This window comes from Bombyx mori, chromosome 9 (genome assembly GCF_030269925.1).
Source record: "Bombyx mori chromosome 9, ASM3026992v2".
Lineage (NCBI taxonomy): Eukaryota > Metazoa > Arthropoda > Insecta > Lepidoptera > Bombycidae > Bombyx > Bombyx mori.
The window spans coordinates 11,129,655-11,156,499 of record NC_085115.1 but is presented as its reverse complement, the minus strand read 5'-3'; the positions used below and the strand labels follow the sequence as shown (position 1 = coordinate 11,156,499).

General features: G+C 37.9%; 2 protein-coding genes across 3 annotated transcripts in view; one reads left to right on the top strand and one right to left on the bottom strand.

The window, feature by feature from the left end:
- LOC101744812 (uncharacterized) overlaps positions 1 to 11,144 on the top strand; it is a 15,362-nt gene extending 4,218 nt beyond the window's left edge. For both annotated transcript variants that reach the window (XM_038013092.2, XM_062670157.1), the window contains exons 2-9: positions 2,393 to 2,560; positions 4,959 to 5,102; positions 6,063 to 6,283; positions 7,235 to 7,768; positions 7,850 to 8,191; positions 8,591 to 8,831; positions 9,243 to 9,542; positions 10,348 to 11,144. In XM_038013092.2, coding sequence (XP_037869020.1) covers positions 2,437 to 2,560; positions 4,959 to 5,102; positions 6,063 to 6,283; positions 7,235 to 7,768; positions 7,850 to 8,191; positions 8,591 to 8,831; positions 9,243 to 9,542; positions 10,348 to 10,670 — 2,229 coding nt within the window. In that variant the 5' untranslated portion in view covers positions 2,393 to 2,436 and the 3' untranslated portion in view covers positions 10,671 to 11,144. The remainder of the gene's footprint in view (positions 1 to 2,392; positions 2,561 to 4,958; positions 5,103 to 6,062; positions 6,284 to 7,234; positions 7,769 to 7,849; positions 8,192 to 8,590; positions 8,832 to 9,242; positions 9,543 to 10,347) is intronic.
- Positions 11,116 to 26,845, bottom strand: LOC101744670 (exosome complex exonuclease RRP44). The gene is made up of 15 exons (XM_038013090.2): positions 26,601 to 26,845; positions 25,940 to 26,268; positions 25,159 to 25,355; positions 24,817 to 25,043; positions 24,284 to 24,563; positions 23,946 to 24,116; positions 21,215 to 21,330; positions 20,248 to 20,497; positions 19,506 to 19,630; positions 18,485 to 18,655; positions 17,309 to 17,515; positions 15,946 to 16,166; positions 14,634 to 14,802; positions 11,727 to 11,867; positions 11,116 to 11,449 (listed from the first exon to the last, which is right to left on the bottom strand). The coding sequence occupies exons 1-15, from the start codon at positions 26,652 to 26,654 to the stop codon at positions 11,168 to 11,170; spliced, it is 2,940 nt and encodes a 979-aa protein (XP_037869018.1). The 5' UTR covers positions 26,655 to 26,845; the 3' UTR covers positions 11,116 to 11,167.

The following is a 26,845-nucleotide window of genomic DNA, read 5'->3' as shown; positions in this document are numbered from 1 at the left end:
GCCTTAGGGTGTACTTACAATACGCCATACGATAAGTAAATGGTAGACGATCACAATACGCCACTGCGTATTTTCTGGTGAAACCACAGGAAGAAATGAGGTGAAGAATACTTCCGACTTACGTTAAAGTAATTCCATAACAAACCTTTAGTTTGGTTACGGGAGAAAGTCCGCGTCTAAATACTTAAATACTAAGTTTAAATACTATGCTCAAAGTCAATAACATTTATTATAGCCGTATTTAGATGAAAATTGTCTAACAACCCATAAATCAATTCGTGATAAAGCTTAGGCGTACATAATAGTTACCTAATAGATTTTCGTACTTGCAACACTATCACTAATAGGTAAGTACTGCTTATTTATTTATTTATTTATTACACTTCATGTAAAATTTACATTGGCGGACTTAATGCCTAAGGCATTCTCTACCAGTCAACCAAAGGTAGTGCAGAGTAAAAGTGGTAGGTGCAATGAAATTTATATTAGGTAACGAATACATACAAAAAAGTATATCTACATATATACAAAATCACATATACATATACATACATACATACATACATACATATATACACACATACATACATATATACACACATACATACATATAATAGTTTATACAGTATTAAAAGGAATATATTAATAAATTTCCTTAACAAATAACTTCATCAAGTTCATGACGATTCCGCTAACTTTTCCAACAGCATTCGCCGAACCCTTAACTTGAACGTGCAGCTTATACTATTTATCTATGTTTATTTTTAACGAGTTATCTTTATTACTTTAAAATTCTTTCGCCATCATTTACCGTTATTGATTTATAGCTGAACCGGAACTTGATTACTTTTATTCGATGTACAAATTATATCACATCATTAACACTAGCACATCTACCTACACACATTAGCATTATAGCACATCTCAATTGGTTGGGTGATTTGAAACATTTTTAGAAATATGTGTTGCCAACGCTCTGTGTCAGCGAAACCTATTTTCATTGAAAGGTTTTGAACAGGATATGTTTAGTAGTTTTTGGGTTGGAAAAGTTTACCGAATTCGCAGTAATTCAAAAATCAAACGACACGTTCTAGGTTCGATATCACGCTGAGCGTATCTCTTCCCGTAATATTTTGAAATGTTCAATTCAGTTATATATTATGTACTAAGGCATATTGCAGTTTGAATATCCGCAGTGTGCGTAAATTACTAATATTTTCCTAGTTTTATACACTATAGAACTCAAGTTTTCTTCTTTGACTTTTGTGACGCGACGAAATACCTTTTTTTTTTTTTGTCAGGAGGAAATCGCCGGACTTCCGCCCTCCACTGGGGATGGAGGGTGGGGTATGTCAGAGTCGAACTGACTAAAACCTCCTGTCGCTCAACGACCAACGTCCAAACCTCGCATGAGACAGAACTCATGAAGAGGCAAAGGGGGGAAAGTGAAGCATTTAGTGCGGAGCACATCTCTCCCATCACCCTCCCCCTCGGGACGCCGGACCGGCGGTCGTCGGCACCACGACCACCAGCCCTCTCGGTCGGCAGGCTATCCGAAGCCCGCCTAGATGGCGCCGGTTAGAGTGAGCTATCCTACGGAATACCCCGCTGGCCCAGAACCAGCGTGGGTCGAGGATAGCCGGCCTTCCATCACCCGGATGCTCTTGCGTAAAACGCGTGCAGAGCAGCTTGCACGTCGTCTTCTTAGGCCCCCCTCGCCGGTCCCCAGACCGACATGTGAGGGGGGACCCGAAACACTTAGAGGGCCAGGGCTTGGGCGAGATCCGCCTCCCTGGCCCCGACGAAATACCTACCCGAAATGGAACCGAAAATAAAATATTTACGTAAAAAGAACATAATATTGTAAACAATGCTGTAGCAAGGCAACATAAAGACCTCTATTGTATTAACTCGAAACAATAGTACCCTCATGTCCAGAGAATGCTAAACATCAACACTAGCAAACAAATCTCAGATAAACACAACATCACAATCTTTGTTTCCAAATAATTAATACAACGAACTTTATGACGGTTTTTGTAATTTATAATTCAGAAAAATTGAATATGAAATTTGAATAAAAAAAAGTGACAATTTTAAAACGATCGATGTAAGCTTTATTAGAAACGGTTTTTTCTTCCAAATAATATAATTAATTTTCTATGAATACCATATCTATATACTTACTGTTATACAAGCTTAATACAAATTCAGTTCCGTATTTTGAAGATCTTATGAAAAAAATTATTGCGACAAGAACTATTCTGATTTTGATAAAACTGAGTTTTAAAGGAATAAGCAATTAAAACATCACACCCTGTATAAGCTCCAATGAACTTTGATACAACACACTTTATGTATAATATTATGAGACAATTAATTTTCTTTACAGCAATTATCAATAATAATACCGCAGTTCACACACATACCGAAAACATGTCTAAAGAAATGGCGGCGCCGAAGAGGACTGTAGGCCAGAGAATTGTGGAGGAAATTTACACGTGTTGTGCTTTCTGGATAGCTGCATCCGCTTTACCGGCCTTGGCGGTGTCTTATCTCGGTAAGCAATAAGATATTCCTACATACTATTAGAATTAGTAGCGGGTAAGATAGTCCAGTATATCCGTTTGGAAAACCTTTTTTTTTCATACGACGAATTTAGCAGGTTATCAAGATCTTTAATTTTTTTTAAAGATTATGTGTACTTTGCATTTCTAAAACTTTATACGCCATGTAATATAAGATGCTTTGTATTTACGTTGTAACAATTTAAATAAAATTACTATATAAAGTGATTATCGCTGAGGAAGGTTAATGAACTTTATCACAACTGATAAAATTTCGCAAAAAAATGTAGTTGAAATCGAACGTTGTCATGTCGAAATCAATGAGTATGTATTCGTGTGGCTCGTGAAAATAAAACTTTTATCATCGCACCTCTTGCCACCGGAGCAGAGTTCATACACTTTACCTAGAGCTACTGCGTTCATCGTGAGTTCGTTTCCAGAGATCTTTTTTGCCACGTACTAGCCGGCTCTGAAATGAGCTCCCTACTACGGTGTTTCCAGATCTATATCGCATATCGTTCTTCTAACGAAGCTTGTTTAGAGTACTCAGCGGTAGGTAGCAACGGTAATCAGTCACCATCGGTTAGCACATATGCTCTTCTGTATACAAAGGCCTTAAAAAACCTTGCTTCTAGACTGAAGCGTCTGTAACCTAATAAGACGCCATAAGTACCCAATGAACATATGAGTCGACTATTATCAAAGACTATTATTAAATTGTTCGAGATGATACCGGCATCTCGTTTTTACCATCGCACCGCCCGCCACCGGAGTAGAGTTCATCCATACTACCTGGAGCCACTGCGGTCATCCACAGTGCGTTTCCAGAGGTCTTTTTTGCCACGTACCATCCGGCTATGGAATGAGCTCCCCTCCACGGTGTTTCCCGAGCGCTATGACATGTCCTTCTTCAAACGAGGCTTGTGGAGAGTATTAAACGGTAGGCAGCGGCTTGGCTCTGCCCCTGGCATTGCTGAAGTCCATGGGCGACGGTAACCACTCACCATCAGGTGGGCCGTATGCTCGTCTGCCTACAAGGGCAATAAAAAAAAAAAAAAAAAAAAAAAAAAAAAGCCGGCAATCTGACTTTTGGACAATGATTGGTAAATCAGAAAAACGAATTATTGACTTTGTATTCCATTGGCAGTCACAAAACTCTTCGGAACGACATCTTAGATAAATAACAGGTTAACTATTAACCTTTATTTAATGCAGGTTTTTAACCGTATTCTTTGAAGGAGACGATTATATTCAAATCAATCTGTATTGACATACCAATAAAAAATTTTTGTCCAAATGCACAGATTGCCACCTTTGATAATAGACGACTCATATAACTATACCGCGGTTCGATCTTAGGGCAGTCAATAATATTTAAAGAATTAAGTGCCTTATGTTCTTGTTTTTAATTGTCATCGAACACTGCCTGTCCGAAACGAAATTTGAGAATAGTGTCTCTTATAAGCGCTGACAATGCCATGAACTGACAAACACGATGGTGTGTGGCGAAAACTTTCTCTTGAAACAACAGCATTGAACCCAAAAAATTCAGGTAATAACAATGACCTCTGCTTCGGTACCTAGTTAATCTATACTAATATTATAAAGCTGAAGAGTTTGTTTAAAAAGGCGCTAATCTCAGGAACTACTGGTCCGATTTGAAAAATTCTTTCAGTGTTAGATAGCACATTTATTGAGGAAGGCTATAGGCTATATAACATCACGCTAAGACCAATACAAGTGGAGCACCAATAAATAATGTTTCAAAATAGGGGTTAAAATAGCTCCTTAACATTCTATAATTCAAAAATATCTTCACTTTCTACGTAAATGAAGTGGGGGGTAAAATTTAGCGTTATGCCAAACTAACTATTCTACGCAGACGGAGTCGCGAGCAAAAGCTAGTAATAAATATAGAGGAAAAATAAATCACTTTTACTCTCATATCTTAATGTGTTCGTGATGTCTCTGACAACAAATTAACACTAGATAGCTTTCGAAACAGCCGATCTACGTAATATTTTTGTGTTTAAATAATATAATTACCCGTGCGGGCAAATGCACTTAAATGTGACTAATTAAATGTAATTACTATCACCATCATGCCTATTTCTGTCGTGAAGCAGTAATGCGTTTCGATTTGTAGAATGGGCCAGCCGCCTAGCCGTTGTACTGTAAAACTGAGACAGAACTCGTGACTCAAGTTGGTTGGCTGGATTTACTCTGTTGTCTATGGGCTCCGGTATCACTTAACAGATGCACCATGACGAGACGATAGACGAGCATTCATTTAAGAAATGTACAAAATTGGACTGTACATTCAATAATTTGTTTACTTCAGCTAATTTGTTTACTTAATATATACTAGAACATGTTCTTCCTTATTTACAGTTGTACGTGTGAGCAGACATTTATGGCTTAGACTGCTGTCCAGTAGATATCCAGATTTCGAATTCATCAAAACTGACACAGTCAGAACATTGCTGGACACGCATCGGAATCAGGGGATCATTAACGTACTACTGGCCGTGAAAGGTATGCATTAAAAAAAATTAAAATCAATCCCAATCATTCTTACCTGCAGTAATGAAAGCGTAATTTATGTTCACACAAAAACAAGTTAATCTGATAATTATGCCTCATTTTTACAAAAGACGTTGTCAAAGTAAAACTGAGTTGGGCACTATTAATAAGAAATATAGCCAAAGAACAGCTGCAATTTTGTTTCTTTCCTGTAGAAAGGTCACAGTCACGCCAATAACTAAAGCCCTAATTTTATCTCCATCATAACCTTTGCGAGGTTAGAATAAACATATAGCGTATAAACACCCTTTTACAAGAACATTCCAAATTACAATTTGAATATTGAAGGAGCATAATATAATCCAAAAATGAAATCTATTTGTCATTTCTCACTCGTTATGTTTGTTCCAACATGCATTAAGCATATGGGGGTAAAGAAAAATTTAAAATTCTTCCACCAAGCGAGCGAAATCACTTGCTAGACCCACGATCCAAATCGAGGAAAGAAAGCATAATTTTAGTAACTTGAAAAAGCCACATTTACACCAAAGCCATAAAACTGTATATTTCAAAAATTCATAACTCATATTATACTTATAGGAATAGAAAGTTGAGAATTGGTATGTCGAAATAATTTCTCGAAACGTGTTTTTTTTCCCCTATCTATGCTGATAGCTTTGAGAGGCTATTTCAGCTTGACCCTAACGTTTGTAGGTGAGCTCACGGGGCTCAAACCCGAGAGTTGCTAACACTGACCCTAGCAATAGCAGTGCTTCGCAGAATCTACCACCGGATCGGAAACGCGACCCACTGAGAAGATCCAGAAACTCAGTGGGCTTGAAACGTGTATACAAGCTTATCTTGAAAATTTCCTTAGCGAGATTTAAGCATCTGTAAAATATCTTGTATTCTACGATGGCTAACGCAAAAGGCATTTAAAATTCTTCCAAAACTTTCTACTGTTTTTTATAGGTAATCCGAACGTCGATGAAATCAAAGGAAAACTCATAGAGCACGTTATCGACAAACGAGATAGGAATGGACAGTTCATGTTTCCAAGGTTACGACATTTACTCGTCTCATGCTGGGGCAACTACGCTTGGGATGTCAACGTGCGTTTTCGGTTTGAAAACCACTTCATCGTAGCTAATGCTGTGTACAGAGGCCGGCCGGTTACAGAGAGTAATATACAGGTAATTATTGAAAAATTGGAGGTAATATTGATATCGCAAAACTGAACGGGAAATAGTTTACCAACTTTTATGTTTTATTGCTTAAATCGAGCTCACAGCCCACCTGGTGTTCAGTGGTTACTGGAGCATGTGGACATCTACAACGTAAATGCGCCACCCACCTTGAGATATAAGTTCTAAGGTCGCAGTGTAGTTACAACGGCTGCCCCACCCTTCAAACCGAAACACATTGCTGCTTCACGGCAGATAGGCAGGGTGGTGGTACCTACCCGTGCGGATTCACAAGAGGTTCTACCATCAGTAATCACAAGAGGTCCTACCACCAGTAATCACAAGAGGTCCTACCACCAGTAATCACAAGAGGTCCTACCACCAGTAATAACTAGCATGACTGATACTTACGAATTGTTGTTTAAGTAACTATTTGATTTTTTTAAGTAACTATTTGGTGGGCTTAAAATCAGAAAGTCGCCTCTTTATAGCACACGAAACCGTCGATAGGACGAATCAATTCAACCGAGCCCCAATAACAAACAACTTAACAACGCTCAAATAGTAAGCTGAATCAAAAATATAATTACTTATTTTTGCCCTGTCGGGTGCGGGCAAGGTTCTAACTAGGCAAAAGAAATAAAGTTCATCTATTTTCATTGGGTACTGATAAAATATGATATGTGATTTTTTTTAACACAATCGGACGCTTAAAATTAATACAAAATATGTTCAAAAAAATTATGTTACATAGTAATGCATGCTCGATGGTTGGCTTATCCATTTTGGCCTCAAATGACGTCAGACGTCATACAGGGAATGAATGAATACTCGGTAGGGAATTAATATTCTCGGTAATAAGCTTTGTTTTCTAAATCCCGTTTCAATCAACTCAAAATATTTGAGTATATTGACGATTCAAATTGAATAAAACTTAATCTTAAAGTAATTTCATTCTAGGAATACATCAGTGACATCGTATCAAAATATTTCTCTCCAGACCAACCGCCCTGGCAATACATAATAATACCGTGTGCAGCTACAGAACCAAAATATTATATTTTAGTTCGCGTGCACCATCTGCTACTATCCGGCGCGAAGTCTATTAACATCGGAGATTTATTACTGGTCGAGCAATTGAAACAAACAGATAGAATGGCTCAAGAATATACACAACAAAGCCCTTTAACGAAATTATTTCCAACGCCTTCTGCCATACCTCAATTGTGGGAAAAGCTTCATGAAAATATGTCGAATACATGGAACGAATTCGTTTCTGAATACGACCCCGTCGAAAGCCCTCGTGCTTTGAAAAGCATGCCGGGTGCGTTCCACGTCGCCGGTCTGTTATTGATATCCAGCGTGAGCGCTTTGAGAGAACTCAACAAGAAATCGAATGGCAGAAACAGAGCCACTGATGGTCCGCTCACAGCAACTACTCTACTTGCAGCAGTGAGAAGAGAATGTAAAAGGAGAAGCTTAACTATAATTAAAGTATGTGTTTTAAAAAACTTGACGTAACCGAATTCAGCACCACAATACTATATTACATTCATGATTATAATAAAATTACAGGTTTTCTTGTCACCGCTAGTAACAGCAGACCCGAGAAAATGGCCTAAAAGAACATTTAAGACTATCACGACATCGACTGTTTTAATGTTGAAATTACCGTTTCGCGTTCGCGATGAAATTTTAGCTTTAAACGAACTAAAGAATACTGGTCACGTAAAACAGCCTAACACTTTAACGTGGAGGTACGGGGAATTAGCGCAGCTTTGCGTGAGAGCTACTAATGAAGCGTGGAATGGCTTACTAGAAATTTATAGGGCTCCAGCAAAATTGTGGACGGACACCATTAGAACGGACGATGGGAAGCGACACTTGTTACAAGCCGTTTCTCTGTGCGGACGGAAGGTAATTTATAATTTAGTTTTGCGGAAACTTCATCGTAAATTACTAAGTATAAGTCGGACCATCCGATGTCCTTGATCACGAAACTAAAGAATTAGGAGGAAACTCTTCTTTATTATTAGGAGATGCGATTAAATTGTTTCCCAAGCATTGTCTTAATTCTGTATTCGTCGTAATTCTGTCAAGTGTTAACATAAAGGTATGTGAGCTTTAATTAGGAAAAAGGATAATTCTAATGTCCTACCTCTCCCAGACCCAGGCCACTCTTTCGTTCGGGCGAAGAGGTTTATTTCAATGTACTCAAGTCTCCAAGCTATCGACCGAAAAACATCCGTTTTCGGTTCCATATTGGCTATTGACAATAACCCAAAAGTATTCCCAGTTAATTATGAGATTTTTCAGGTTATATCATGGTCTCGTCCCGTATCCCGAACCGCAATCGAACGCGTGGCTCGGGCGTTGGGCGTATCATCGACAGACGTCGTTTTGTTCGCCGCAACGGATGCCTTACGAGCATTCTTTGAACAAGCACACGGGGACCCGCCTGACATAGTACTCACAACAGCTAGGGCCGCTTCAGAAGATTTCCTATTCACTTTCGCGGAGGGCCAGGGGAAGATGTATAAAAAATCACAAACTGGTGGTGAGTGAAACTTTACGGGAATCAATAGCCTAAAAAGTAAATCTGTTTTATTGTACGACTAGCTGATGCGGCAGACTTCGTAGTGCCTCAATCGATAAATAAAAGACCTAAACTTTTGTATAAAATTAACTGAAAACAAACAAAAGAAATCCGTCCGACGGGGGACACATCAAAGGAAAAACAAAATTGTTATTTTTATTTAATTCCGAGCATTTTCATATTTATCTACCTTTTAAACCTGGATTTCTCTGGATTTCCACAAATAATTCAAGACCAAAATTAGCCAAATCGGTCCAGCGGTTCTCGAGTTTTAGCGAGATTAACGAACAACAATTCATTTTTATATACATATATATAGATTGTCGCTGCTCTGGTGATAAATTTATAGTGTACATTTCGATGATTTTCCAGGTATGGTCTGTCTGACCCTGCCTATAGGCGCGAGTCCACGTCGTATCGCCGCCGTAGTGGAACAAGCGTGCAATAGACAGCAGGCATTGGCCGGGGCCTGGGCGGCCCAGGCTCGATGCGGTGCATTAACTAGAGCTGTTCCTTCTCCTCTCGCACGATTAGCATTGAATATACTGTCAAGAAGATACGCAGTGTCTTATGCGGAAATCAACGCACCTCTCAATGCCAAACAACGGGCCACACTGTGGGGTCAGACTGTCGATCACGTTATCTATTGGCGCCCGCCTCAGGCCAATATCAGTAAGTTCTAGAACTTAAGCTTCGACGACGTAATGATAAACACCTAAATCAATTTTCTAGGTTGTGAGTGATGTTATAAATATTAACGGTCTTATTCATAATAAAGCTCTTAACAAAGGTATAACCGATATGAGTTAAAACTTCATCTAAGGTTGTCAATCATTCGAAAACTTTTTTTTATACCGTAATATGTAATTTTTTTTTAATGATTTATATTTATTATATATTGTTAATATTATTATATTTTAGTGAGCTATCGAAGCCTTATAAGCTCTTTTAACCCACAGACGAAACCCATTGGTTTCTCATGGGATCTACTCAATCCGTTAGAGCGTTCGATAGGAAGGAAATCAGCTTAGAAAGTCGAGAAAGGCTTGTGTCTGCCTATAATGGTATATACATGCAAGACTTAAAACGCAAAACAAAACAAAAAAACTTATTACATCAATTTCTTTTTTTATTTTAGTTATCGTAAATTTGGATATTGCTACTGCCGGGTAACAGCTACCCAACTATTCTTGATCTATTTAGTTTTCTTTATTATTTATTATTCATATATGTATTTTTTCAGAAAAAGGATATGATTTGATTAATTCCGTTTTGCTAAAGCAAAATTACCCTTTAAACAAGAAAGCGAACTCTTTTGCTATAGTAATAGGTATAATAGTGTTATAATAGTGTTAACTATACCTGAGACCTTAGAACTTAATACCAGGTGGGCTGTGAGCTCATCCACCTACCTAACCAATAAAAAATAAAAATAAAACCTCCGGATCGACTGATCAAAATAGTTCCTTTGTTGCAGGTATGTCACTAACAGTGATACAATACGGGGAGACGGTGAGGCTGGCCGTGATGGCGGACGCGAGGCTGTCTCCGTCACATTCCGCCCCCACCACGCGATGGCCCGTCGCAGTCGAGCAACTAATCAATAAAGTCGATACGGAAATATCTCGCATAGCCACAACACTACAGCCCGACATCCCTACTGCGGTCGAAACTCGAGAAGCTGACGACACTTACGAGGCAGAAACGTCGCGTGACGTCACCAGCTCGAGCGGACTGAGGCCGCCGGTTTTGACAGCTGTCAGTCCGCCGCCATTGCGACGCAGAATGACGCACCACTGACGAATTCGTAACAATTGCGACGATGCAGTGCAATATACACTAGTCGACCGAAGCAAGTTTTAAGTTGCGAGGGAAAGAGTGAGGCAACTTTTTAATGTAATGTAATGTAATGTGGGACTGAACGAATATGACTATGATCTTAAGAGAAATGAGATTCAAATATTTTCAAATTCTAAATACTGTATACGAGCAATATTAAAATCAATAATGTATTGAACGATACATAATTTTGACAAAACAGAAGACTGATGATATTTTCTTTTTAACAAATAAAGAAATCAATTAAAATATGCATTATTAAGGATAACTCATAGAGCTGAATCATGCTAATAGGTTCACCTAAAAAAAGTACTACGTTAACGTAAAAAATACAGTGGAAAATTGTGAACCAACTTTTTTTGAAGTCGGTTAAAAAATAAATTTCAATAATACAAAATGCACAGGATTCACAATATAAAATACCATATTTTATTACATTTTGTATTTTATTTCACACCTCATTTCCTTCTGGATTTCCTCTTTTTACTGGGTTTCGGGGCAGCGGCGGCTGGGATCTCTCTCTTCTTGTGAGTCTTTTCCGAGCTTGGCGCTGCGGTGTCTGCGACGTCGTCGACTTCCATGTTCCCCGCGTCCGGCACGTAGCTGAAGCCGGGCACGTGCGGCTCGACCAGCTCGAACACGAGCTTCCTGTGCTGAAGATTCGAGCTGTCCAAGCTGAGACGGACCGTTAGCTCGTCGAACGTTTTCAGCACGACGTCCCCGCATTTCTGAACGTGTTCCTGCGAAAATGCGAATGCGAATGTTAGTGTTGATTCCGGTGTCGTACTAGAGTATTTTTTATTATTATTTCTGAATACAATATTTTGACAAACGACATGGCGCCACTAGTGTGAACTTGTGTGAGAAAAATGTACTGTTAAAAAAAGGTGATTTCCCGTAACCACTTATGGGCGGACGGCTCATTTATAGATCTATATACATGTAACATAAAATACATTTCACCAGATCTCACATCATTGACAATGACAATAACAGCTCAGTTTCTTTTCTACGCACCTCTTCATTATACGTGAATTTTTCAGATGGTAAATACAGAGGTCCTTCCAGTCCATATTTAGGTATCAATACTTGCAGGGCGTTCCGCTTCACAGCCAGTACAACTGCAGACTCTATTTCTACTCTGTTCTTGAATAAAATCTGAAAGATATTAACAAAATAATTCATATATTTCATTTAAAAAAAATATTTATTTCTTCTTTGATTTGTGTCATGCTTTCTTCTTAAGACAAACAAACATCTAATATATAAAATTCTCGTGTCACAGTTTTCGTTGCCATACTCCTCCGAAACGGCTTGACCGATTTTGATGAAATTTTTTGTGCTTATCCGGTATCTATGAGAATCGGCCAACATCTATTTTTCATCTCCCTAAATGTTAGGGGTAGTCCAACCCTAAATTTTTTTTTTTAATTTTTAGACAAAAATTTTAATTACAATTTTTTTATGATACAACATACAAAAATACATACAATCCTCAATTTTCACCCTTCTACGATTAACCCTTATTTTTTAATAGCCATTTTAGTAATTTAATAATTTTTCCTCTCCGGTCGAAAACTGATCAATCGTCATTTAATTAGTTATCCCCGCCAGATGTCTACAGGTGTCACTTCTCACCCTGTAAACAGCACGGAGTAGGGATGTTACCTCTACAGTTTTCGGCTATTATTAGTGTTTATGCTTCAAGCGTAGTAGTTAAACGTTTTTAGTTCATCGCCTTGCATGTCAGATGGAAAATCTACAAAAAAAATCCCTAAAGATTTCACTAACGATAATATCACAAATGTCGACGGATATCCAATATATCGTCGAAGGAATACAGATTATGCGGACAATCATTTATTAAAAACATCAGCAACACAGACATTGATATTGACAATCGTTGGGTCGTGCCATATTCGCCCCTGCTGAGCAAAACATACAATGTTCATACTAATGTTGAGTTCTGCAGTTTTGTGAAGAGCATCAAATACATTTGCAAGTATGTCCACAAAGGCAGTGACATGGCGGTATTTAGAGTGGAAAATATGAATGTACCATGGCACACAAACATTCGCTTGAGGCCTTGAACAGGACATTGAAAGATATTAAAAACAACGACAAACTATTTGGTGGCACTCTGTTAGTCCTTTCAGGTGAATGATGAAATCAACGCCTGCTTAAAATCATCTACATTGTGGCGTAATGTTGAAATAGTACAGCTGAAAGTAAATATGCGCGTTCAAATGCTTCAAGATCCATCCGCTGAAAAATTTTCAAAACAACTCTTAGATATCGGCGATGGAAAAGTCACTATAGCTGAAACTGGATACATAAAATTAGCGAATGATTTCTGCACTATCATTGATTCGCAAAATGCTCTCATTGAACAAATATTTCCCGATGTACACACGAATTACATAAATCTCGAGTGGTTTGCAGAAAGAGCAATGTTAGCTGCAAAAGATGTGGATGTTGACATTTTAAATCTGAAGATACAACAGTTATTGCCAGGGGACTTGGTATCATATAAATCTATTGATACAGTTTGCGATGACACTGAAGCTGTAAATTTTCCAACAGAGTTTTTGAACTCACTGGATTTGCCAGGCATGCCACCACATAATTTACAATTGAAGGTTGGATCTCCAATTATTTTGCTTCGTAATTTGAACCCGCCACGGCTATGCAACGGTACGCGATTAGTCATTAAAAATTAATGAAAAAAGTTATCGAAGGCACCATTTTAAATGGCAAGTTTCGAGGTGAAAATATATTGATAGCACGAATACCTATTATACCCACAGATGTGTCAATTCAATTTAAGCGTATTCAATTTCCGATTAGATTGCCATTTGCAATGACTATTAATAAATCCCAAGGCCAAACAATGTCTGTTTGTGGCTTAGATTTGAGCACACCATGTTTTTCACACGGACAATTATACGTTGTATGCTCTCGAGTGGGTAAATCATCAAGTTTGTTTGTATTAGCTAAAGACGGGCTAACAAAAAATATTGTTCACGCTGCAGTATTAAGAGATTAATATTATGTAATAAATTAATTATATATATATATAATTATTACTTTTAATAAATTAAAACAATTAATGTTCGGTGTTTTGTTATTTTTAAACAACATTCCCTCATCGTTCACAGCGCTCCAGGCCTTTTTCACTCATATTGCACATCCTTATACACTTCCAATAAGTTAGTAATTTTTTTTCTACACTAGAAATTCTCTAGAAATCTTATATATGGCAAGACAACGTTTGCCGGGTCAGCTAGTATTAGTATATAATAATGAACACGGAATCTTAAAGGAAATTACTAAATTCTGATTCCTTATGTTTATTTTTAATTAAAAAAGCTTACCTATATAAACTACTAGGTTTACTACTAACGTCTTAAGTGATTGTTTCTAGAATCATCTGTAGATGCGTTGTTCAGCAATAACTTTGTATACTTGCCGACACGTAAGTTGGCAAGGTTTTGGCTTAGTGAGGGTTAGGTCGCGCATAGTGCACTTAATTCAACAAAAAACTGTCACACGCAAGTGTAATCGGGAGCGAACGGAACGTAGACGCGGTGCGGGAGTGGAGGGTCGTCTGACTCACCAATCGCGCGCTCGGAACGGTACTACGACATTCCCCGCGTCCCGCTTGACAACCAAAGAGATCTAAAAAACGACTTGTATGCATCTAACTACTCTTCCCAAGTTACGTGCCGGGGACTGTATACGCGGCCTGAATTATCGTATTGTTCGATAGTGAATCAGTATCGTATCGTGACTTTGTATTCGCGGCCTGAATTATCGTATTGTTCGACAGTGAATCAGTATCGTATCGTGACTTTGTATTCGCGGCCTGAATTATCGTATTGTTCGATAGTGAATCGGTATCGTGGTTGGCGTGAGTGTACGCACGTGAGTGTTGAGCGCCACGGAGGCGCGGCCGGCGAGCTGCGCGTGGCGGTGCCGGTAGTTGAGTGTGTCGGCGAGCGCGGCCTGGCGGCGCGCGTCCAGCAGCGCGGCGTGCGGGCCCGCCCCCGCCACGCTCGCCGCCAGCAGCCGGTGCACCACCACGTCCGCGTACCTGCACACCGCGCCCGGACAGAATACTTAACCATACACATTTTTATCAACTTATGCGGCCCACAAACGACCCTAAAATCAGTGGCGATATTGGGACAGCGATGGTGGGGATAATCGTCCCTAAATCTTGAGCTCGCCCGAAGCGACATTAGAGTTTAGGGTAAACAATACAAATCGAATTACAATTTGCCTATACCTCCTCGCGTGGTTTTCCTGAGGGTCCTGAGGTTTCCTGATTACTGAGGGTCGTGATTCCCCCGCTGCATCAATTTCTCCCGTACGATTTTCCTCTATCTGCCGCGATCCTTAGCTTCATGAAGGGCGCATTGTAGAAGTTGATGTTTAGAGAAGATCATATTTGGTCCGACCATCTCGTGGGACTGCGTCCTCTGGGACGTTTGCCATCTACCTTTCCTGTCACCATCTGCTATTCTAGATTGTGACCCTCTTTACGAGCAATATGTCCGAAGAAATCCAACACCGTACGAAAGCATATAGTGGAAAGTCTACTTTTGATATGAAGCTCTCTCAGAATAGACATGTTGGTGCGAAAGGCGAATGTGCGTATGCCACACGAGGTGATTTAGGGTACGATTTAGGGTCCTCCCCACCACGGTTGAAGTTGTCGTTGCCATGTAGGTCACCGGTGCCCTAAGCGGTGCACTGAAGTAATAATGTCGATTTCTGTCACTAAAGCACCTGAATTACCTAACTTAGCTTTTATTTGTCTCTTAATTTACGTTTTAGTCTTATATGTCTGTTAGAAATCGATACATTCTCAGTATTGTTCGGGTTCGTCTTTCTCAGGTTCTATTAGATATTCCGGCGCCTTAATAAGAAAATCGAAGAGAGAAATCGACATTTTACTGGTGGCAGGACCTCTTGTGAGTCCGCGCGGGTAGGTCCCTATTTCTGCCGTGAAGCAGCAATGCGTTTCGGTTTGAAGGGTGGGCCAGCCGCTATAACTATACTTGAGGCCTTAGAACTTATATCTCAAGGTGGGTGGCGCATTGACGCCGTAACACTAGGTGGGCTGTGAGCTCGTCCGCTCATGAAAGCAATAAAAAAAAACTTCAGTGCGCCGCGTAGGGCACCGGTGACCTACACGGCAGTCTACGTGTTAAAGGCAAGAGCCGCTACGTACCTCCGTATGGGCGAGGTGAAGTGCGTGTAGATGGGACAGGCCAGTCCGTAGTGGTAGTAGTGGTCGGCGGCGAGGCTCCCGCTCACGAAGTACGCGGCCTGCTGCATGCAGCGCGTCGCCATTATGCGCAGCAGCGTGTTGAAGAACGGCCGCTCCGGTATCACGGCCTCGTTCAGCGATTTCGAAAACGATTTGTTCGTTGACACGTCGATTTCGAAGCCCTGAAAAGTTTGCAGTTTTTAATTAAGCCGCGTTCAAACTACGCTATAATAAATAAAAAACTAAAAAATAGAATATAAATTTCAATAAATTTGAATTAAAAATAGTGCAAAAAAAAATGATTTTATTGTAAAAAAAAAGCGTGAAGTGCTTTTTAGGATATTATCAAAATAACCCTTCTACTAATATCTGTTCATAAAATATTTATAACTACTGATACCATGCACCCCACGCTTTTTTACAATAAAACTCATTTTTTCTTACATTATTTTTAATTCAAATTTATTAAAGTTTATTTTCCTATTTTTTAGTGGGATTTTCTATAAAAGCGTATTTTGTTAATATAGTTTTTTTAAACTATTATTTATTTTTCAGTTTTTAGTTGAATTTAAAAATTTTCAATTTTTTTTTATTTTGTATTGTCATCGGCCCTTAATAGTATATCAAATTTCAAGTTAATCCGACGTTTTGAAGGGGATCAAAATCATGTTCAAAGATTCCGTTACAAACATACATACGTCTGAAGCTAATAAAAAGCGTATTAAAAAGCATATAGTATATATGTAGTTCATAGCAGAACAATATCGCACACCATATATTGTTATGGACAAGTAAAGGCTGCTGTACTATATGGTACTATAAGTATAGCGTAGTCTGAAAGCAGCTATAGTCGTACAGCGTTTTGTGGTGGGTACCACCGCATTGCTAACCTTTGATGAAGCAGTAATACGTTGCGATTTGAACGGTAAGACAATTGTTGTACATTCGAATTAATCGGCGTAGCAGCATTCAAGGTTTGATAACTATGGCTACAGGTGAATGTGCCGTGAGATCATTAACCCCTCTATGCAATAAAAACATTAAAATTATATGAGCAAAATAATTGCATTAAATATTCTCCTTTAATTTTTTTGTATATTTTTATGCCGATAGCCAAAAGACACCATAATGCTTGGCCATTTTGAGACAAGACTTTAATAAGTCTCATTCATCAGTTGACGAGTGTCCTAACCATACAAATTGGAATACATACTCTGACATACTTAACGACAGATATAAGGTGTAGTGGTGCAAGAAGTAAAAAAGTATCAATAATTGCAGTTTATTTAGTCATCTATAAAAATGTAACATTTAGCAAGCTCACCTGTTGTCTCGCAGCTTTTAAGAAAGTATCAAAATTAGCAGGAGGCGGCGCCGGGTGTCTCCGCAACATGGCACATTGAGGGAATTCTTCTAGAATCTTCTGAGCCACGCTGGTATTGGCTAACAACATGAATTCTTCTACCATTGAGTTAGTGTCAACTATCTTCTTGGCTTGCACTTCGATTGGGTCGTGAGTCTCAGAGTCTACCTGTAGAAGTCGGCAGATTTTGATCACAAAAAAATTAAAAAGCTCGAAAGTAGAACGAATCAGTTTGACAATACATAAAATAATAGCCGTATTACAATAATACGGATATTGACTCATATCTCAAGTTGGGTTTTTTTTTTTTTATTAAAGTTTGGTATAGGATTACTGGTGTTATACATAATATTAAGCGACAGAAACAAAGTTGCGGTACTCGTAATTTTTATAAGAGAGTTGACACTGTCAGTGTGTTGCCAATATACATTTTTTTACTAAATCACCGCCATTTTACTCAAGAGTTTTGAAAATCACTTTGCATCGTTGTGCAATCGTCATTCTCTCCACTCCCGTGACATCAGAATACATAGCACTCTTCCTATTTACGTCATACCTTTATCTCTTTGATGTAACGAAATATGTATACCTAAATACGACGTTTCCTTAAAAATATACCGTAAATTCGCATTCACTTATCGATTATATAATCGATCGTGATCTGCAATTGTGATGTTCAACTATTCTACCACCCGTCACACGGTAGTGTCCTTTGATAGGCAAGATAGCTGATAACTACCCGCATTAACTCACAATCAACATTAAACTTTCTATAGTAATGCGGCAATGAATGCCAGCTGTCTTTACATTCCATTGCAGCTTCCTGGAATATGAACTAACTAAAAGGTGAAGTTATGCTTTAATAATGCATTAGGCGAGTATATCCCTGTTTCGTTACATATAGAATATATCTATAGAGTCCTTAATACAATTCATTCGATGGCACATCCATGCATGAAGCCGACGTTTTTTTTTTTAAATTAATTGCTTAGATGGGTGGACGAGCTCGTGGAGTACCTGGTGTTAAGTGTTTACCGGAGCCCATAGACATCTACGAGGTAAATGCCACCACCCACCTTGAGTCATGAGGTCATGGTGTCTCAATTATTTAACAGTATAGTTAATTGACCGTCTTACCTGAAATCGGATCTCGGGCGAGGCCAGTAACAGGGCCCCACTGTCCAATCGCTTTTTCTTAAGTTTCTTAGCGAGTTTGTTGAGTACGCGCAGAGATTTCGCTATCTCGTCTTTGCGACTCGAATCGTCGATTGCGATCTGAGCCTCTTCGTAAGTCATCGCAGCTTTTGACTGTTAATTTATAATAATACAGACATCAATAACAAAACCCAGATTTTTTTTGATTATTTTTAAGTGATTTTATGACCTGGTAACTGAGACCTTTAAGTCATGTCTTATTTTAATATATATTCTTATTTTTATGAAAGTGAAATGAAATGGGATGAAATATAATCTCAGTAAAATAGTGGTCATTTACTGAGATTTTTTTAGTGGACTTTTTGGAGGATCTCGAGAAGTTTCGTCCAGCAGCTTTGTTCCATTTTTCCACATTTGTGCACTCTCACAGATATTAAACAATTAATAAACCACCGTTATTACACATTTAAACCCGAAGAAACACTAAATAGAAAAAATAAAACAAATTACACAACTTCACTCCTCGCGTTCCCCAAATATTTTAATTGTATGCATACATACATATATACATACATAGGTTATATGAGGAGCGGTGAATTTTGTTTTAAAAACAAAATTAAAAAAGTTGTAGTTTCCCGGGATAAATAGTTGCTTTCTAACTTTCTAGTCTATAAGCTACCGTTTCTATAGAAACCGTTACCCTGATAACTGGTAGGTAAAAATCTCCCTAAAAATCTCTACATCGTATAAGTGTCTGTGCCAAAACGGAGTTTCGGAACAATGAATGATAATTCGCTATATACATACATATAAGATACAATTTGTTCAAGTGTGTAGTTTGATTTAATTAGACTAGCCTTAGACACTATTCAGATCTAAATAGGACAAATAATTTACATGAAAATCGCACTAAGTATAGATATAGTCTACTGCGTCTCTTTGTTATATCAATATCAATTCGTATTGATATATTTAAACAATATGATTTATAAGAATGCTTTACCTTTATGATACTTTTGTGGAATTTCGTAGACAAGACATTAGCGTTCTCGTCCATCTCCCACACGCACGAGAAGGCGAGCCTTTCTTCGCCGCCTCTAAGTGAGCACAGGTTCGAGCTAAGTAACTCTAAAACAAAAACATACAATTCAATTAAAAACAATTTTTTATGGGTTGTTTTTGACTTATGAATTTTTTGGCCTTGTAGGCAGACGAGCATACGACCCACCTGATGGTGAGTAATTACCGTCGCTCATGAACGTCAGCAATGCCAGGGGTAGAGCCAAGCCGCTGCCTAACGTTAAGTCCTCTTCACGAGCCTCGTGTGAATAAGGACATGTCTCGAGGCACTCGAGAAATATGATTTATGTCTGTTCCATTTGATTTTTTTTTATCCATTCGACAATTCCAAATACATTGATAAATAAGTTTAAAATGCAAAACACATAAGTATTTATATAATTCATCGCCCAGAGATGACCCTTTAACAAAGTTTGTTGCTTCAATAAAATACTTTAACTTCAATTTGTTTTTTAAAATGTATAATCGAATTAGTTACTGCATACATTTAAAACTACCGTCCGTCTGACTGTATAAGCTTTTTATTTTCCAATATAAATAAAAAAAAACAGTGTTCGTTCGTTTTCTACGCGTTGGCTCACCGTTCTTTTGGAATTCGTCCAATAGTCGACACTTACATGAAACTTGTAACACGTAATATTTGACGGTAGTCACAGAAACCTTACCCGGCACCATATCGATCCTCCTGTCGACGAGATATACTGTAGTTGACCTCGAAGCGGCCTCCTTGTCCAGGGCGGTGTCGGGCTTCACGAAGTACGTGACGTCAGCGATGTGCACGCCCACTTCGTAGGTCGCGAGCCCGTCGCTGGAGCCCAGCCTGCGGGCGTGCAGCGCGTCGTCTATGTCCGTGCACCCGGGCGGATCCACGGAACATACGCACACGTCGCGTAGATCTACACGTTTCTGCCTTTCCTGTTAACGTAACAAGAATTTTATTTAATAGTGTAGATCCGCTGATGTGTACGCATGCATGTGACTAGGAGATTATGGAAATGGTAATACAAGGTAGAGGGGGAAGAGGTCGACCGTAGAAGACATGGATGGAGTATGTGAATGACGTTAAGAGAGAGAGAGGAATGAGTGTTAACCTGACGGCTGATAGAAGAGAATGGAAGAGAAAAAATAGCTGTGCCGACCCCACCTTTTTTTTTTTTTTTGCTTAGATGGTTGGACGAGTTCATAGCCCACCTAAGGAGTAAAGTGGTTACTGGAGCCCATAGACATCTACAACGTAAATGCGCCACCCATCTTGAGATATAAGTTCTAAGATCTCAGTATAGTTACCTAGTGGGATAAGGTGAAGAAAAAGGTGTAGATACGCTGATAAGGTCTTGTCTCTCCTTACTTAGAAGCCGGCAGGCCGGTTATTATAGAAGACTTTATAACCATTGCAAAGAATCGTAATCTCCGTTAAAGAATTTATAAATTTTAACATTTTGAATTTACGTCGTAATACGCCCGGCGATGTACCCATTGGACCACGGTCGCCCTTCGCTCACACCTTATCGGCGCAGAGGCTTTTACTATTAAATCCCCTCAAATCAATTTTAGGATGAGAAATAAAAAATAATAAACAGCTAAAGCTTAAAATAATGCTTTTTTATATAAATTCTGTTAAATATTAATTACCTCTTCAGGTATAGTCCAATCGTTGGGCGGTAGACAGTTGAGTACGGCTTCGCTGAATCTCGCGTGAGGAACGTCGTGCTCTAGCAGTATGACCTCGTTTTCTGCATCCTTGTCACCTAAACGACGTGGAATAGTTTTTATAAGAATATCGCAGCAATATTACTGGTGCGATGACCTTCGAACGGCGGCCGGCAAGAGGTGGAATAGGAGAGCCGAAGGACCGGGTTCACTGGTGAGGATTGGGAGAGACCTATATCCATCAGTGGACCGCTTTAGGCTGATGATGATGATGATGATAACTGTCTAAGAATACGGGTAAACCGGGAATACGGTAATACGTCATAGCCTTTATCCTTTACTGTATAATGCGATGCATTATATAATTTTTTACTGGTGGTAGGACCTCTTGTAAGTCCGCACGGGTAGGTGCCACCCTGGCTATTTCTGCCGTGAGGCAATAATGCGTTTCAGTTTGAAGGGTGGGGCAGCCGTTGTAGGAGTGGGTGATATAAATCGTATATAGATTCAATATCTATATATCGCAGCAATATCGTTGAATCCGATATCGTCCCGCACGAAATCTATATATCGATATCAGCCGATACACGATATTGCTCGATGTGATGCGCATCGCCATATCGGACCGATTCGTGAATCGAAATCTATATTTCGATATCAGCCGATACACGATATTGCTCGATGTGATGCGCATCGGCATATCGTACCGATTCGTTAATATCAGCAATATTCGTTTGGTTCGTATCGAATCGGCCAGAGTGAGTGAACGCACGATAGGGATATCATGTGATGAATGAAACAGAAACAGGCATTATCCATACAATTGTAAACCTTATATTTAAGTCCATATGTCTGTAGATTATTCTTAGCGTATCAGCAGGATACAATTAAGGAAAGAAGTTTCAACTTTCGACCCTAACTTGAATGCAATATAGCCTATTTGCATCGTTGAATTTAATTTCACGCGCTTTGACCTTGAACTAGAATTTTTGGACAAGTGTTTATAAATACTTAAAAGTTTTTTGTGTTTGATTTTTAAAGTAGACATTTTTCTATTTTTAGTTGAATCCAAATAATTGAGTTTATTTCTTGTGTTTGTATTAAACTTTTGAAATCTACACTCTTTTGGTATATTTTGTAATTTTAAATTAAGACACAAAATACTAAAAACTGAAAATAATGTAGCCAGTCCTAAGCCTGGTAAAAGCATGAAGGAAAGTTTTTTTGATATTTTTATTTTCAGGTTCTTTTTATTACTTTAAGATCATATTATATATTGATATCAGAAAACCAACCGTAAAACGTTGACTTAAATCTATATCTACTACGATATTATATCAGCGTATCGTTTCAAATCTCAAATATCATGAATCGAGAAAATCTACTAGCATCCATCAATATACAGATTCAGAAAATATATAGATTCAATATCCGATATTGATCCTCGATATATAGATACGATTCGATACGCGGCAAAACCGATATTACCCACTCCTAAGCCGTTGTAACTATACTTGAGACCTTAGAACTTATATCTCAAGGTGGGTGGCTCATTTACGTTGTAGACGTCTATGGGCTCCAATAACCACTTAATACCAGGGGGGCTGTGAGTGATAAAAAAATAAAAAAGCCGTACTGGAATCAATTAAGTTTTAGGTCTCACATAGTACGTCATGGACGCAATTAATAATAATTAAACTGACGCGAGGGATCTACGGTTTAGGGGAAAGAACGCGGAGTGGGCGTCTACCAGTGTACTTTGTGCGAGTTTTTTAACTTCTCGACCGCGTAAAAGTTAACTCAAATTTGTATGGAGTTAGAACAGTCGCCCAAGGTTTGCCGCTAGGGGCGCTGTTGCAGCTCCATACAACTAAGCAGCTTCGCACAAAGCACTCAGCTGTCTTCTGATTATACAGGGGGTTGATAAAGGAGAATTAAAATGTAATGTACTTTAGTGACGGTAGAGCATATTGTAAGCCCGCACGGGCTTGTAAGTTATAGCAAGCAAGACAGGTTATATACAATACAAATAAGATTTCCAACGCGTCTCTCAGAGTAGGTCGCGACATTAAAGTTGTGACATCTACGACTTAGTTAAGCTCTTAAATCCCAAAGTGGATCGTGATCTCGTTCAGCCATATATCCAAGAAAATATTCTAAAATAAAAGTATATGAATAAAAATATACATTTATCTGTGGCTAGTAGCTTTTAGTCTAGTTTCCGCGTCGGCTACTATCATACAGCCTGTATGTATAGCAAAATCATAGGCCACCTGTGGCTAATGAGATATTGGTGCAGAGAAAACCGACTACAGCGTCGTTTACTGGTGGTAGGACCTCTTGTGAGTCCGCACGGGTAGGTACCACCGGCCCGCCTATTTCTGCCGTGAAGCAATAATGCGCTTCGGTTTGAAGGGTGGGGCAGCCGTTGTAACTATACTGAGATCTTAGAACTTATATCTCAAGGTGTGTGGCGCATTTACGCTGTAGATGTCTATGGGCTCCAGTAACCACTTAACACCAGGTGGGCTGTGAGCTCGTCCACACATCTAAGCAATAAAAAAATAAACTCGAAGTCAATGTTTATGAATAAAATAATGGCTATTCAAACTATAATGTGTATTGGATTTGTTACAGTGTGTAATGTCAAAACTACCCCAAAATTATGTATTCCGTTAATCAAAAGATATTATTACGATATATTTAATCTTACCAATTGGCCCGAGTGCTCTTACAAGATGTCCAAGTGGATATCGGCTGTTCCTGGGCCAAGAGTCAAGAGCAACCAAAATGCGTTGCGAGGCCAGTATTTCACTCTGTCTGGTTTCGATACGAACACGAGGAATTCTCTTCTCCGCTGGTGTGAAGAGATGACGTGTTGCACCTAAATTTAAATGATTTCTAGTGTTTAATTGAAAATCTCACGAAATAATATTATTCAAACAAATAATTGAGTCTTTTATTTTTTATTATTCAGAAATTATCTTGAAAGCTGCATTATGATAATTATCACTACATCAAACATTTCTTCTGAAAAATCAACAAACTCACCATGAAATTTACTAGGCATTAGAATTCCACAATATTGTCTCCATTTCCTTCTAATTATCCCTACTACTTTTCCTGTAGGGGTGATTTCGTCATCATTATCTACTGGTTTTGCAGCATCAAGCAAAACAGTCTCTTCTTCTAAAATATTTTCAGGGTCCTCAGTTTTATCCTCTAGAACTATATTACTAGGTTTCCGCCATTCTTCTTTAGGGAAAATTTCTATCGCAACTATATCACCATCTATAGCACGGTTTATGCCTATGTGACCTTGCAATAATATCTGAAAATGTGTTCTAAATGTTTCAAAACATACTTGTGGTCATCCAGTGCCCCAAAAACATAAGTGAACAAGTAGTGATAGACTTGTGAAGTTAGTCACTGTAAGAAAGGCATGTGCTACCACTATTCATTTAGATTTTTGGCAGAGAAAATATTACTTATTATTAGTCCATTCAGTACTAACTTTAATAATTTAAAATAAAATGTCTACTTTTAAATAAGAGTAAATCAAAAGTTTTTTAATATTCACTTACCGACTTTTCAAAACCATTAACACTGGCATTTCCTTCCAAGAAATTTTCTCTAGAAGCATGATATGTGCCTTGATACAGTTGGCCACAGCGGATCCCCTCATGTATTTGTGATGGAGTTAAATGTGCAGGGTATAATGCATCTTTAGAGCATGTTTCAGGCATTACATTCTTAGATAGTTTATCCACTAAACCAACAAATCCAGATACGTTTTCTATGTAATCTTTAACTGAAAATTTTGGTTAATATATATTTTTATTAAGTTATTTATAATTATATTATCTTTCATATCTTAATTCGGCATTTTTGAGCAAGTCTAAGTTAATGTCTAAAAAAATCCTTACTTGAACAACAAATAATGCCATCTTCTTGGGCAAGCTTTCGATTATTTTCATCATCCGTCACCAATATTATCTTTGGGAATTTTCCATCAAGGCTATTTATGCTCAAGTGATATTCGTACCAAGATGTTGCTTTACGTATAGATCTGTCATTCCTATCATTTTGTTTCTCACCCGGTGAGCGCTCTATATAGGTATCCCTAAGAATATTTAACAATAGTTTATTATTTACATATTATTTAGCCTATTAAAATTTTTCAAAGGAATTGTTGGTATTTTTTATTTAAAATGGTTAATAGTCAGTAACTAAGCGTGAAATAAATTGAATATTGGTATAGTATTTGTAGTTTTTTAAGGATCAGATTTCAAAATCATGTTTTATATGTACATTTTATGTGTATTTATCACATTTATAATTTATGAATATGAACTTCATATAACTTAACAATGTTTAATTGTTAAAAATATCATAATGAGACTTGAAACAGTTCACAAGTATACTAACTACAGGTGTGAATAAAAACCAGATTTCATAGTTACTTTTTGCTTATGCATTAATGCATTCAATATAAATATGACATTTATTATTTGACTGCAATCCACTTTCGATTTGGACTTGTTAGCAAGATTTAACTGTAGGTGAAATTTAAGGTTTGGATGAATTTCATGGTTTTATGATTAAACGTTTTAGTGAAATATATGAAAATATTTCATACTTCAACTCCAGCTTTTGATACCAAAATGGAACCATTTCTATTGTGAAATTTATAAAAGAAATACTTACTTGTGATGTTCATTAACAAATGAATAAAACTTTCTCTTTTTGTTGGAAATTATATCCAGCAATCTCTGGAAAACTGCAGTATTTTGATGTTTCACTTCCTCAAGTACAGTTTGTAAAATGATAACATTAGTCAAAGCATCTTCCTCCAAAACATCTATTTGATGTAACACAACATTAGTATCCAATACTAGATAATGTGGGAAATCGAACAAAGCACATGGAGAATCGGGAGAGGTCTCCAATACCAATTCATCATCTTTGTGTGGACATGTGTTACATGCTGCAGATCCGCACAATAAATCGTCACGCAAGTAATGTTCTCTTACAATCTAGGAAACATAAAAATATTATTATTATAGTATGACAGATCAATAGCGCTGTTGATGTTGTACATTTATTGGTTCCAAAACATAATAGTCTTTAAATTGTAATTGTTTTAAATGCTAAACATTAGGTATATTTTTGGAGTATTTGAACCGATTCAATTTTAATTGTTAAATAAGATGTATTTGCAATTCTGCCTTTCATTCACATATTTTGAGAGAGGGAGAGACAGTGAGAGTATTCTTTATTGTACACCAAAAAATAAATAAACAATGCGATATGTACATTAAATACAAAAAAAGTACAATTTTGATTTCGTCTATAAACATAACCTAACCTTCAATATGTTACCACGCTTAGTTTTGGTAAGAAAGGTTTTTGTAGTCCACATTTCATCTGTGTTGAAGCAAGCTTCAACCGATAGACTTATATTAGTTTCTAAAATTAAAATTTATTCAAAGTATTAGTGAGAAAGACAAAATAATAAAGGTACGGTATCTTTTTTTTTTTTTTTTTTTTTTTTTTCTCCCATTTCTTGGCCTGCACGGTTTGTGCGTCAGCCACGCAAAAAGGTTAGGAAGT